The 15372-nt window shown below is 44.8% G+C and overlaps 1 protein-coding gene across 5 annotated transcripts in view; it reads right to left on the bottom strand.

Moving 5' to 3' along the window:
• OS9 (OS9 endoplasmic reticulum lectin) overlaps positions 1-7239 on the bottom strand; it is a 29308-nt gene extending 22069 nt beyond the window's left edge. For 3 of the 5 annotated variants that reach the window (XM_082635238.1, XM_082635241.1, XM_082635242.1), the window contains exons 1-5: positions 7044-7238; positions 6441-6617; positions 5233-5296; positions 5026-5102; positions 4742-4840 (exon numbers count right to left, since the gene is read on the bottom strand). In XM_082635238.1, the coding sequence (XP_082491364.1) occupies positions 4742-4840; positions 5026-5102; positions 5233-5296; positions 6441-6617; positions 7044-7205 (579 nt within the window). In that variant the 5' untranslated portion in view covers positions 7206-7238. Of the gene's footprint in view, positions 1-4741; positions 4841-5025; positions 5103-5232; positions 5297-6440; positions 6618-7043 lie in introns of all 5 variants that reach the window. The other 2 variants (XM_082635239.1, XM_082635240.1) reach the window with 1 other exon arrangement.
• Positions 7240-15372: the final 8133 nt, after the last annotated feature.

Here is a 15372-nt window from a genome sequence, read left to right as displayed (position 1 = left end):
TTTTCATTCACAATAGCATCAAAAAAAATACTGAGGGTACATTTATCCAAGGAGGTGAAAGACTTGTACACTGAAAACTACAAAACATTATTAAAAGAAATTATAGAAGACACAAATAAATGGAAAGACATTCCATGTTCATGGACTGGAAAACATAATATTGCTAAGACGGCAATACTACACTAAGTGATACACATATTCAATGCAATCCCTATAAAAATCTCAACAGCATATTTTACAGATATAGAAAAACCCATCTTAGGGCTTCCCTGGTGGCGCAGTGGTTAAGAATCCGCCTGCCAATGCAGGGGACACGGTTCAAGCACTGGTCCGGGAAGATCCCACATGCCGCGGAGCAACTAAGCCCGTGCACCACAACTACTGAGCCTGTGCTCTAGAGCCCGTGAGCCACAACTACTGACCCCGCGTGCCACAACTACTGAAGCCTGCGTGCCTAGAGCCGGCGCTCCACAACAAGAGAAGCCACTGCAATGAGAAGCCCATGCACCACAACGAAGAGTAGCCCCCACTCGCCACAACTAGAGAAAGCCCCCGCGCAGCAATGAAGACCCAACGCAGCCAAAAATAAATAAATAAATTTATAAAAAAAAAAATCATCGAACTGGATCTCCATGTCACTCCACAGAATGGTAAAAACATCGATTAGTGAAAAAGCAAAACTATACCGATGTATAATTTTAAAATACAAAATATATATATTGCCTGTGATATGTGTAGCACTAAAAAAAGTACAAGGCAAGCACAGAGATGGTTGTGGTTGTTTCTGGAGAGGAGAGGGAGGGAACAAATGAGAGGGTGGCTTTTACTGTATCATTAGCATTTTATTCCTTCTATTAAAAAAAACAGACCTGAAGCAAATATGGCAAAATGTTCACATCTGTTTAACTTGGCAGTGGATTTATGGGTCTCTTTGACATTATTTTCTGTATGTTTGAAACGTTTCATAATTAAACATTTTAATGAAAAAATCTTAGATCTCTGTGAAATCTTACTTAATGTACGAATTGAGATAGGGATCCAAATTTATTTAATGCCAGATGGCTAACCAACTGCTCCCAAACTCCCCGGAAACTGCACTTTTACCAAACGCTGCGCACACTGCTCCCGCCAAGGAGGCACTGGGAAGATGGAACTTCACCAGGCCTGCCCTGGAGCGGGGGATTCACTCAGTCACTCAGGCTACGAACTTGGGTGGCCCATCAGGATATAAAAGCAGCCACAGAGGAACGCCCTCAACTTTCTGCCACTAAAACCTCCAGACTCCCCAGCAAATATGCCATCTTTCTGTTCTAGTTACAACCACAGAGCCGCCTCCTCAGGATCCCAGTCCTGCCCACATTCTCTTCTCATTCTTTCTCCTGAACCTCAACCTTGCCTCCTTTCTACTAGGTCCACCCAGCATTTAAACACGTTTCTATCTTAACACATGAAACAACAAGCACAAAGTCCCACTTTCCCAAGCCCACAGCCCTGCTAACTAGTGCTTGCCCTTTCCCTTCCCTTCACAGCCAGACTTCTTCAAAGATTACCACTTCCTCACCACGTTCCTCAACACCTCAGCTTCACCAGCCCACTGAAACTTCTCTGGTGGAGATTGCCAATGACCTCTGGCATTGAGTCCAACCAAAGGACTGGTCAGGGGAGACTGGGAGCAGAGGCCTTACCAATTTTCATCTGGTTCCCATCCCTACAGTCTGAATTTTTATTTCCATGTTCCTGTTTTGCTTTTATTAAAATAACAATTCCTATGATCACCCACAAGCAGTTTTTAATTCTCCACTTCCTTGAAGGTTCAGATGCAGCCAACACCACCTTTGGCACTCAGGGTACCTTCCGCCTGGAACGCCCCTCTCCTTCCCACTGGTCTATAGCTGCTGGACTAACTCTTCATCCTTCAACTGCTGGTTCCAAGGTCACCTCCTCCAGAGGCCTCCCCTTGACCTGGACTCGGTTAGTTCCTTTATTGTGTGCTCCCCTCTGAAAAGTGCCTCACCCATCAGAGAGTTTATCCTGCTTCCTGTGGCTCTTTATTTAATGTCCGTCTCCTGAGAGCAGGACTAGGTCTCTCAGTCACCATTTCATCTCCAGTGTCTATTATAGTGCTTAGCACAGGGCGTATGGTTCAGCAGATGTGAGGAAAATGCCTTCAGTTCTTGGCCTACTGAAGGTACAGACAAGTGAAGAAACAAACAATACAATCAAGTGCTATAATAGATTATATATGTGTGTGGATGCTGTGGGTTGCTATAGTCTGAATGTCTGTGTCTCCCTAAAATTCGTATAGTGAATTCCTAATGCCCACTGTGATAGTATTAGGGAGTGGGGCCTTTGGGAGACGCTTAGGTCATGACGATGGAACCCTCATGAATGGGATTAATGCTCTTATGAAAGAGACCCCACAGAGCTCCTTTGTGAGGACATGAGAAGTCTGTGACCTGGAAGAGGGCCCTCACCCAACCATGCTGGCACCCTGATCTCAGATTTCCAGCTTCCAGAACTGTGAGAAATAAATTTCTGTTGTTTATAAGCTACCCAGCCTGTGGTATTTTGTTATAGCAGCCCAGACAGGCTAAGACGTGGATATATGTGGACGTGCTTGTATGTATATGAAGCGCTGAGGGAACCAATGAACTTTCTAGGCTAGCCAAGAAAGGTCACATAAAATAAAGTGACATTTGAAATGGCTTATCATTTCTTCCATTCATTCAATAAATAATCTCTGGGCACCTACTTGGTGCCAGGCGCTGTTGAAGGCACTGAGGATACAGCATAAAATGAGACAGACATTGTCCCTGACTCCCTGGAGCTTATTCTACTGGGGACAGAGAGAGAGATTAAACTAAAAAAATAAGCTAATTTCAGGAAATGATACATGCATTGAAGAACATAAAACACTGTAGGTGTTTACCAGGATCAAGGCAGAAGGGTGTGTGTGTCTGTGAGCCTATGTTAGGTCTCCCTGTGGAGGTGTCATAGGTGTATATAACCTGAGAGGATGGAGCCAGCCATTCAAAGATCCCTGGGAAGATGGCGCTAGGCAGAGGGAACAATGAGACTCACTGGTTCAAAGGACAGGAAGAAGGGCAGTGGGACAGAAACGCAGTAAGATGTTATATCTCCAACCCAGACCCTGTCCCGGAACTCCAGAGTTACAGAGTCGACTACCAACTGACCATCACCACTGGGGTATCTAATAGGCATCTTGACCTTCATATGTCCAACACCAGCCTAGTTTCTTCCTCCAAACCCATTTCTTCCCACTTGAGTAAATGACAATTCCATTCTCCCAGTTGCTCAAGCTAAAATCCCTGGAGTCGTACTTGACTCCACCTCACCTCACATCCAATCCATCAACAAATCTTGGCTCTACCTTCAAAATATATCCAGAATCTGGCTGCTTCCCACCACCTCCACTGCTACCACCCCAGTCTGTGCTGAAGTATTTGGATCCTCTCCTTTGTGTGAGGCATAATTATTGAAGGCTTTCCAGAACTCGGTAGAGAAGGGACACTTGCTCATAGTGGTGTGCTGAAGCCAGCTCAGGCCAGTTCACCAGAGCCAACTGGTAAGTTTTCAGGAATGTTGCAAGATGATTGACATCACAGTGACAGCATGAATTTTGCCATGATGGGGATATTTATACCATGGATCCTGGCAAACATTACATCTGGGCTTCCCCCTCCACCACCCCACCCTACCCTGGCGATCCCGGTGTTCCGCATTTACCAGCACACAGCTGCATGTGCAAATCTGTATTACATAAAGAAAATTCTTGTGTCATGTGGTTCACCACAGGTGTTTATGTTTGTGAATACACATTAGAATCACCTGAGGAACTCTGCCTACCATACAGCTGTCTGCCTGAACTCAGTTAAGGACTACCGGACCAGGAACACTTGTTAAGAGGCTGTTGGCAGTGATGCAAGTGAGATGAAGGTACCAAGCACGGGAAAGAAGAGGCAAGTTGTGAGAGAAGTCTAGAAGTAGAGAGTGGACTTTGTTGTTGACTCTGATTCCTTTCCTCCATATCACTTCTCAGTTTGTAATCACAGTCTCATTTTCTGTGATTCTTTAATCTCTGTCTTCCTCTCCTGACTGTAGTCCATGAGGGCAGGGGCTGCATGTCTGCTCACCACTGTACCCCCAGAGCAGAGCCCAATACCTACACCAGCACGACCTCATTGCAGAGTCGTTAAATGATGAAAGGAGGACAAAGTGAAGAAGTAAGAGTCAATAATGACACTCAGATGTCCAGCTTAGGTGACAAAAAGGGGAAACACAGATAAAGGTGTGGTTGGGGGGCTTCCCTGGTGGCGCAGTGGTTGAGAGTCCACCTGCCGATGCAGGGGACACGGGTTCGTGCCCCGGTCCGGGAAGATCCCACATGCCGCGGAGCGGCTGGGCCCGTGAGCCATGGCCGCTGAGCCTGCGCGTCCGGAGCCTGTGCTCCGCAACGGGAGAGGCCACAGCAGTGAGAGGCCCGTGTACCGCAAAAAAAAAAAAAGTGTTGTTGGGGGTTCAGAGGGGAGGATTTGGGAAATGTTGACTTGAACTGCCTCTGAAAATCCAGGCAGTGACGCGAAGCTAGAAATATGAGTCTTAAACTTAGAGTTTAGGGTCTGGGAGAGAAACTCTTGACTATACCACGCAACCCTGCCCTCTTCCCTTAGAATCTGAGTTGTCACTGGGGGACTGTCAACTTCCCTCTCCGAAGACTCACCCGAACCTCAGCCTCCCGGGGCCTCCCGTTGAGATCGCATTTGGACCCGTTGCCATAAGTCTGGCTGTGGTAGCGTTTCAGGCGATGCTGCTTGGAGGCCTGGGGAGGACATCAGGCAGGAGGGAGGGGTGTGAGAAAGACAGCAAGGGGGAAGAAGAGCACTTTATCCCAATAGCCACCAAACCCCAAGAAACACGTCAGCTAATCCTGACCCTCCCCTTCTCGTCAGGGCTCTCAGTCTGCAGCCCAGACCCCTTTCTCTCCCAATCCCACACTCCTGCCACCTTGGCTGTTTCATCATTCCAGTCGAAGGCCGATTGGTAGTAGCCGAGATAGAGGACTTCACCTTTGATCTCTGAATCTGCAAAAGAAAGCACAGTGAAGCATGGTTACCCTGTCCTCAGAGAACTAGGAGGGAAGGGAACTGGGGAGGCAGGTCACCTTCTGTGACAGGTTGCTGAGGGCTTAGGAAAAATGTAGGCGGGAGTCACCTTCCATGTGGTACTGCTGGATGTGGCGTCCATAGCAGAATTCATACGTCCACCAGTCCTTGGTCTGGCAATAAAAAAAATGAACAATCGGGGGATGGAGTACAGATGTCTCTTCTTGGAACCAGAATCTCTCCTGGCTCTAAGACACATAACCTCTCATTTACTTTTCATCTCCCTCTGCTTCCACACTCAATCCTCCAGGTTCTTGGTGAGGAGGGAGGGCTGTTTGCCTTCTGTGACTTGGAGAGAGACCTCTACAGCCTAAGTGGTTTGCACCTGTAGGCTTTCCACTCTTCTCTTTTTATAAAAAAGTCCTTCTTTGGGGACTTCCCTGGTGGTCCAGTAGTAAAGAATCCGCCTTGCAATGCAGGGGATGTGGGTTCAATCCCTGGTTAGGGACCTAAGATCCCACATATCGTGGGCAACTAAGCCCACGTGCCTCAAACTAGAGAGCCCACGCACCCTGGAGCCTGCGTGCCACAACTAGAGAAAAGAAAAACCCGCACGCCACAACTAGAGAGAAGCCCGCGCACCGCAACGAAAGATCTCGTGTGCCTTAACGAAGATCCCACGTGCGGCAACCAAGACCGAACATAGCCAAAAAAAGAAAAAAAATCCTTCTTTGTCGTCCATAAAGTTACGAAACCATGATATCCTTGTAGCACTCAGACCAGGGAAATATAGAATATTAAAGTATTAATTGAACTCCCTTATACTGTTTTAGCCATGGGGGATACAGCTGTGAACAAGATAAATTCTTTGACTTCATAGACTTACGTTCTAGTGCTAGGACTCAGACTAAAAATGAATAAACTGATGATTCAGTTAAAAAGATGATTTCAGATCATGAAAAGTGCCATGATGAAAATAAAATAGGATACTGGGCAGAGAGTGACAGGGGAGGGGGTGACTTTGCCAGGAAGGCTTCTCTAGGGGAGTGCCCCTACTGCCCCACATTGACCCTCTTTAGCACCTCAATCTTAGCTTAACACTTATTCTGAGCTCTTCTAACTCTCCTCTACATTCAGTAAAGTGTCATCAGTGGTTACAGGATTCTTTGCTTCTTTCCTATCTGTACAATATGCCTACTCCTTCAATGGCCTTCTTAATTCCAACAGATCCTCCCCATCACTCCTCATTCACAGGCACAATGGTTCCCAAATACATAGTTTCCAAGCCCTAGTTCCCTCCATCCCAGTCCCTTTCACCTTCAGCAGGCAGGGCGCATCTTTCATTGGGCTCAACAACTCAGGGATCCCAGGCCCTTGGTAAGCAGGTGCCTCCTCCTCCCTTTCACGCTGGAAGTGAATAGCTCCAGCTGGCAGGCGACATTCATAGCGCTGCTTGTACTTAGAGGAGACAATCACCACGTCCGAAGCTTGGCTCTGGGAAAGAAGTGGGGGTCGGGGGGCAGGGAGGCAAAGAGAGGTTGGGATCAGGGAGAACAACGAGATCCGTCTTCATATCCTGGGGAAGAGCCCAGTCAAGACAGAGTGAACTACACGTCCTCCAGCTGTGTTTAGCGGGTGAGGGGCGAGGGCACTCCCACTTCTCCACGGGGGAGGAGTCTGAGTGTTTCAATCAGGAACTGGGACCTGAAGTGGACAGTGGGAAGCCCCACCCCTCCCAGGCCCTGGCCCCAAGGGAATGGGTCTCTGATTACGACCCTCCGGAGTCCTCATAAAACCCCTGCTTAACTCTTCCCGATTCTCCTTAGGCTCCCGCCACAGACTCCACAGCTGCCCTTCTTCCTCTACCTTCTCCCCCCTCCCCTTCTGCCCCGGACCCTCGTCCCCTCTACGCCTCCTCACCTGCCCTCCAATGACAGGCAACGGCAGTATCTCGATCCCATAACGCATCTCACTCAGCTCCTCCAGGTTCAGGCTCCCGACACCGCCGGTCAGACTTGCGGGAAACAGGAGCCCCAGAAGTAGCAGCCCCAACAGACTGGACAGCAGCGTTTCCGCCGCCATCTTTCGTTCCCCTTCTAATCCAGAACAACTCCTTCCGCCCTAAACCTGGCGGCGGCCTCACCCCGCCCATCAACGCCCCAAGGTGTCACTGGCTAAATGTTCTGTCCTTCTTACGTGCCCTAGTCCTATTTGCCAATGTGGCTCCAAAGCCCACGAGGAGGTGGATCACGACGATTAGCAAAACCACTCGCTGCGCACGATTGGTCAAAGAGGCCAACCAATCACCAACGATATCGGACCCCCTCCCACCCTCTATCAGTTCCAGAGAGGAACCGTCTAGCCGCTAGGCCTAGTTAAGCAGTTTTTCTCGGTCCTCGCCCAGCTGTTGTGCGCATCTCTAACTGCTTTTTAAGCCGTTTCTTGTATTGTGTCCGGCCGCCGCCAGGAGGAGGATTGAGGCGGATGGTGCGTGCACGCAATACTCCTGAAAGCTGCTTAATACTTGTGGCAAAACAATTATTATATAATAGTATTCCTCTTTTCACATATACATACAACTTAAGGGCAATCTGGTAATTTCTGTCAAAACCTTTCTGCACGATCCTGCAGTTGTCATCTAATAAAATTATCCTAAAGAAATAATGGGGACTTCCAGTTGAAAACTGGGAGCTGGGGGGAGAGGGGCAGGCGGCGAATGCACGTATTATCCTCCAGGCCATGTAGGAACAAAGGGACAGGGAAAGGAGACAACAGCAGTAACATTTAGAAGCTAGAAAGCAAATGGAGGAATGGTAACTGATTTAGCAAACCTGTGAAATTGATTCCTAAGCAAACATAAACATGAAATGACTGTATCTTTGGAAAAACTCATCTGGAGAATCTGTCCAACCCCAAAGAGAAATCCCAAAGATACTCTCATCAGGCTTCTCTTAAAGAAATAGGTGAAGGAATCCTACAATTAAGCCCTTGGCCTAGGTGCCCCAGCCCTCACACAATCTTTCCAATCAGCTTTTTAATATCCTCATTCTAAAATATAAGCAGACAGCCAAGGATCATGAAACATTTAAGGAAAGTATTTAATGTACAAGGAAGAAACCAAAACAAGCAAGAAGAAAAAGAGCAACTTAGAGGAAACAAATTGCAAGGGAGAAAAAGCAACTGAAAATTAAACAAAAAATCCATCAAAATCCTCGGAGAGATAATATATTGTGTGCGTAAGATAACAACAGGAAACTATTTTAAAAAGTAACTACTATTCAGGTAAGAAAAAAAGAGCTCTTGGAAATCAAAACCATGATAGCAGAAATAAAAATTCAGTAGAAAGACTGGAGGATAAAGTTGAAAATCAAATTTGCTCTACTTTAGGAGAAAATTAATAAAAAGCAAAAGATCAGTCCAGCAAGTTGAACATCTGAATAATGAGAATTCCACAAAAAGAACAGAGACTCAGAATGGAAGAAATAATCACAGAAATTATTTTAAAGTATTATCCTGAAATGGAGAACTGAGTCTCTAATTGAAAGGGCACACTGATAGCAAAACAAATCAGGCCCACACCACATCCATCATTATAGAATTTCAGAACACTGGACACAGACAAACAATTCTAAGAGCTTCTAGAGAGAAAGGACAAGTTGCATACAAGGATCAAGAATCAGAGCAGTTAGGCTTATCAAAACATTGTAAGATAGAAGACAAGAAAGAATGGTTTCAAATTTTTGAAGGAAATTATTTCCAACCTAGAATTCTATACACAGCCAAACTATGATCTAATTATGAGTCCAGAATAAAGACAATTTCAGACATGCAAGGTCTCAAAATATGGATATTCCATGCATTGTTCTTCAGAAAGATAGGAGAGGATTTATTACACCAGGACAACTGTTAGTCAAAAGACAGAAAAGGTATGAAATCCAAGAAACAAGGTATCCCGCACAAAAGAGAAACAAAAGGAATCCCCAAGGCGATGCTGAAAGGAGATTCCAAGTTGTAGGGCAGGACTAGAGATCAATTCATAAGATTAGAGCAGTTCAGAAGGATTTGGGAGTGATTTCTTTAAGAAATAAAATTGATTGAATACTAATACATTTGAATTTATTGAGAACAGATTTGTTTAACCAGAGGAGAGCCTGGGAATATATTAATGATAAGTATCATTATGTAGAAAGTTAAGGGGGAAAAAAGACATTAATTCCAATGAAAATTAAAAGTTGTGCTGGAAAAGCTAAACAGACTTCTTTTTCCTTCAACGTGGTTGGTTATCCTCACATTAAAAACAACTTAAAATGCTGAGTAAAATATAATTATCTTCCTTCTTAAAGCATGGTAAAGCCAACAGGACAGTGAAGAATTAACAGGCCAAAATCTAAATGAAGTCAGAAAACCTAGAGGGTTTTGACAGTCAAAACCCCGTAGTCACATTTGCTTGGAAGGCATTTGCCAAAGTTGCAGAGTTGACCTTTGTTTTTTTTTAATTTTAATTTTAATTTTTAAATATTTTTATATATTTATTTGGCTGTGTTGGGTCTTAGCTGCAGCATGCGGGATCTTCGTTGTGGCATGCGGGATCTTTCGTTGTCGTGCACGGGTTCCTCATTGTGGTGCACAGGTTTCTCTAGTTGTGGTGTGCAGGCTTCTCTCTAGTTGTGGTGCACGGGCTCCAGAGCACATGGGCTTAGTAGTTGCAGCATGCAGCCTCTCTAGTTGTAGCATGTGGGCTCAGTAGTTGTGGCGTGTGGGGTTAGTTGCCCCGCAGCATACAGGATCTTAGTTCCCTGACCAGGGATTGAACCTGCATCCCCTGCATTGGAGGGCAGATTCTTAACCACTGGACCACCAGGGAAGTCCCCAACCTTTGTTTTTTTAATGTATTTTTTGAACTCTTTTTAAAATTGAAGTATAGTTGATGTACAATATTATATGTTACCAGTGTACAATATAGTGATTCACAATTTTTAAAGGTTATACTCCATTTACAGTTATTATAAAATATTGACTATATTCCCTATGCTTTACTATATATCCTTGTAGCTTATTTCATACATAATAGTTTGTATTTCTTAATCCCCTACCCCTATATTGCCTCTCCCCCTTCCCTCTCCCCACTGGTAATCACTAGTTTTTTGTTTTTTGTTTTTTTTTTTTTTCCGTACGCGGGCCTCTCACTGTTGTGGCCTCTCCCGTTGCGGAGCACAGGCTCCGGATGCGCAGGCTCAGCGGCCATGGCTCACGGGCCCAGCCGCTCCGCGGCATATGGGATCCTCCCAGACCGGGGCACGAACCCGTATCCCCTGCATCGGCAGGCGGACTCTCAACCACTGCGCCACCAGGGAGGCCCATCACTAGTTTTTTCTATACATCTGTGAGTCTGCTAGCTTGTTGTATTTTTTGGGTCCCGTATGTAAGTGATGTCATACAGTATTTGTCTTTCTCTGTCTGACATTTCACTCAGCATGATACCCTCCAAGTCCATCCATGTTGCTGCAAATGGCAAATATTCATTCTTTTTTATGGCTGAGTAGGATTCCATTGTATATATATACCATGTCTTCTTTATCCATTCATCTGTTGATAGACACTTAGGTTGCTTCCATATCTTGGCAATTGTAAATAATGCTGCTATGAACATTGAGGTGCGTGTATCTTTTCGAATTAGTGTTTTTGGGTTTTTTTTTCAGATCTATACCCAGGAGTGGGATTGCTGGATCATATCGTAGCTCTATTTCTAGTTCTTTGAGAAACATCCATACTGTTTTCCACAGTGACTGCACCAATTTACATTCCCACCAACGGTGTACAGATTTGAGCTTTGTTGATGTGTTTTTGTTTTCTAGAGGATGGGACAGAAGGTCCACTAGAGGTGGAGACTCTGAGAGAAAATCCTCCTGGTAGTGAACCTGTCCCCAGGTCCCCAGCTCCAGGGAACTGCAAGGAAGGTTGCCTCAGTGCCAAAGGAGAATCTGTAATCACAAGTAGGTCCTTAAAGAAATTTACAGACCAATCTCACAACATTTAAATGGTTTTTAAAAAATTCAAGCTGGGGCCTCCCTGGTGGCGCAGTGGTTGAGAGTCCGCCTGCCGATGCAGGGGATACGGGTTCGTGCCCCGGTCTGGGAGTATCCCATATGCCGCGGAGCGGCTGGGCCCGTGGGCCATGGCCGCTGAGCCTGCGCATCCAGAGCCTGCGCGTCCGGAGCCTGTGCTCCGCAACGGGAGAGGCCACAGCGGTGAGAGGCCCGCATACCGCAAAAAGAAAAAAAAAAAAAAAAAATTCAAGCTGTAAATTTAGATTTAAGTGGTTCTGAGGAGGAGAAAATAATGGCCCAGGCACTTGGCAGAGGCAAATGCAAATCCACTCTGGAAAAATATCCCCTTCATCCCAGGCACCAAAGAACTCCTACAAATCATTTTCCAAGGGAAGTTAGTAACTCATAATGAAAAATAACGAAACCCAAAAGGACATAAGACACTGTGAATGAGAACCAGAAGAAACAACAGCAGAAACAGAGCCCCAAAGAATTCAGTATTGTAATTACCTGACACTGGTTATAATTATGCTTACTATACTTAAAGAAATAAAAGAAATTTGAAAATATATCAGAAAACAGGAAACTATAAAAATAATCTAACATATTTAAAATAGAGTTTCTAGAAATTAAAATATAGAGTTTTAAAGTAAAAACTAAATAAAATAACTAAATAGTTTAAGAAGCAATTATTCTTCAGAGAAGAATTCCAGCTAATAAGAGCAGAAGGAATGATATACTGTCATCATTTTATAATCCTAACGAAATAGTTGATCGAGGCAGTAGTCATCAATGACTGTCAGAAACATCAGCTAAGAGGCTTATAGATGAATCAGGCTGACACCATGTGCATACACTGATAAGACTTAACATCATGAAAAGAGGAACAACCAGACATGATGTGCTTCTTGACAGGATACAGCAGGAAGTACAGAGCATTATCTACAAAGGATTCTTGCCAAAAAACCAAGAATCTATATATAACTACCAGTTTATAGGAGATATGAGAAACAGGACAATATGTTAAACACCACCATGAGAATCAAGAATAAAAGAGGATCAATATTCCAGTTTCTTCAACAAATATATTGCAAGAAAAAAAGGGGGAAGAGAACTGTTATAGGTTAAAAGAGGTTTAAGAAATGTATCAGTCAAATGCAATGTATAGCCTTGTTTGGATCCTGAATGAAACTACCTAGAAAAAGACTTTTATGAGTCAACTAGGGAGATTTGGACACTGACTGGATATTATATGATATTAAGATATCATTGTCAATTTTGCTGAATGTAATAATGGTATTATGGTTATGTTAAAAAGATATTCCTTATCTCTTAGAGATACATACTCATGTATGTATCAATGGAAGAGTATAATAACTGGCATTTGCATTAAAATAATTCTGTGGGAGTCTGGGAGAAGGGTGGGAGTATAGATGAAACAAAATTGACCATATTTTTAGTTGAAGCAGCATGATAAATACATGGAGATTCATTATACTTTACTTTTGATTGTATTTGAAATTTTTCATTTAAATTTTCTTTTTAAAAACTCAAAGAAAGTTTAAACTTAGCTGAAGATAGGATTAGTGAAGTAGAAAATACATCAGAAGAACATACCCAGAATGAAACACAGAGCAACAAAGAGAAAAATATGAAAGAGAAAATAAGACATACAGAGAGTAAAGTGAGAAACCTGGTTAGAGTCCTGGAAACAGAAAGAAAGAATGAAGCAAAGATAATTGTTGAGCATATCCTAGAACTAATGAAAGAAACAAAATCCACATATTCAAGAGGCCCCCCAAAATTTAAACCAGAATAGATGGAAAAGAAGTCTATACTTGAGACATATCACTATGAAACTAAGTGACACTAATGAATAACAGCAGATATTAAAAGCATCCAGAGTATGGGTTGGATGGGTGGATGCATGTGTCAGAATTCATTGACCTACAACATAGGCCCATGCACTTCACTGCATGTACTACCACAATAAAAATAAAATTAGGGCTTCCCTGGTGGCGCAGTGGTTGAGAGTCCACCTGCCGATGCAGGGGACACGGGTTTCTGCGCCGGTCCGGGAAGATCCCGCATGCTGCCGAGCGGTTGGGCCTGTGAGCCATGGCCGCTGAGCTTGCGCATCCGGAGCCTGTGTTCCACAACGGGAGAGGCCGCAACAGTGAGAGGCCCACGAACAGCAAAAAAAAAAAAAAATAAATAAATTAATTAATTAATTAATTAAATTAAAAGCTGCCAGAGAAACAGATTACCTTCAAAGAAGCAGCAGTTGGACTGAGAACTGACTTCTCAAATGACACCAGTGGAAGCCAGAAGACAATAAATGATATCGTCAGTGTGATGAAAAAAAATAACTGCCACTGGGAATTTTATGGCTAGTGAAAATATCTTTCAATAATGAGGGAAAAATACAAATATTTTCAGACCAAACAAAAAACAAAAACAACACCCCAGGAGGGTTTGCAACCAGTAAAGATATACTTCAGAGGAAAGGACAGGGATACAAGATGGAAGGTCTGAGATGTAAGAAGGAATGAAGTGGAGAAATAGGTAAAAATCCTACATGATTATTGACAGTAGAAAAAAACAGTGCTGGGCTTCCCTGGTGGTGCAGTGGTTGAGAATCTGCCTGCTAATGCAGGGGACACGGGTTCGAGCCCTGGTCTGGGAAGATCCCACATGCCGCGGAGCAACTAGGCCCGTGAGCCACAACTACTGAGCCTGCGCGTCCGGAGCCTGTGCTCCGCAACAAGAGAGGCCGCGATAGTGAGAGGCCCGTGCACCGCGATGAAGAGTGGCCCCCGCTTGCCACAACTAGAGAAAGCCCTCACACAGAAACGAAGACCCAACACAGCAAAAATAAATAAATTAATTAATAAACTCCTACCCCCAACATAAAAAAAGAAAAAGAAAATAACCTGTCACGTAGGGTTTAAAAAAAAAAAACAGTGCTAATGTCTTCTGGGGTTTAACTATTAAGATGGAATCAAAACACACCAAAGCAATAACACACATTGGGAACTTGATGAATAAAGTAAATTGTTCAAGGTTTCTTGTACTGTCTGCAAGGGGAGTGTGCTGATTATTATGTCTTTTGGCTTCAAATCCACCCTTCTATATACCACTGTGATGTTGGAGCTGGTATTCTGAAAACCACATTTCATTTTTTTCCTTTTTTCTTTTTTTTTTTACTTTGCGGTACGCGGGCCTCTCACTGTTGTGGCCTCTCCCGTTGCGGAGCACAGGCTCCGGACGCGCAGGCTCAGCGGCCATGGCTCACGGGCCCAGCCGCTCTGCGGCACGTGGGATCTTCCCGGACCGGGGCACGAATCCGTGTCCCCTGCATCAGCAGGTGGACTCCCAAGCACTGCGCCACCAGGGAAGTCCCATTTTTTTTCTTTTAAACAGACTTTATTTTTTACAGCAGTTTCAGGTTCACAGAAAAACTGAGCATAAAGTACAGAGGGCTCCTATATAACCTCTGTCCTCACACATGCAGAGCCTCTCCTACTATCCACATCCCACACCAGAGTGGCACATTCCCTATGATCATTGGACTTACATTGACACATCATCACCCAAAGTCCACAGTTCACACTAGGGTTCACTCTTTTTTTGTTTGTTTGTTTGTTTTGTGGTACGCGGGCCTCTCACTGTTGTGGCCTCTGCTGTTGCGGAGCACAGGCTCCGGACGTGCAGGCTCAGCGGCAGTGGCTCACGGGCCCAGCTGCTCTGCGGCATGTGGGATCTTCCCGGACCGGGGCACGAACCCGTATCCCCTGCGTCGGCAGGCGGACTCTCAACCACTGCGCCACCAGGGAAGCCCTAGGGTTTACTCTTGGTGTTATACACTCTATGAGGGTTTTTTCTTTCTTTTTTTTCCTTTGGCCATACTTGCTGTGCACCAGTCTCACCAAGGAGCCCTGGCTGTGCTAGGTGTACAGGAAGAGCCTCTCACCCATGTCAGTGGATACTTGGTCGACATGGAGGGCCAGCAAAAGCATGGCTGCAGGCCAGCCCAAGTGTGGACCTGCCCTATTGGCCATGGGTGCTGGCGCCTCCCTGGAGACCTCCTTGTGGTCCATGGGGATCTTGAGTTTCACTATCTCATACTTCTCACCCTCATCCTCCTCACTCTTCACCAGCAGCACCAGTCTCCTCTTGCATCTCTTCCTCCTCTTCCCCCT

The sequence above is a fragment of the Mesoplodon mirus genome, assembly GCF_964341445.2.
Source record: "Mesoplodon mirus genome assembly, chromosome: 11".
Taxonomy (NCBI): Eukaryota; Metazoa; Chordata; class Mammalia; order Artiodactyla; family Ziphiidae; genus Mesoplodon; species Mesoplodon mirus.
This window is presented reverse-complemented; position numbering and strand designations above follow the sequence as displayed.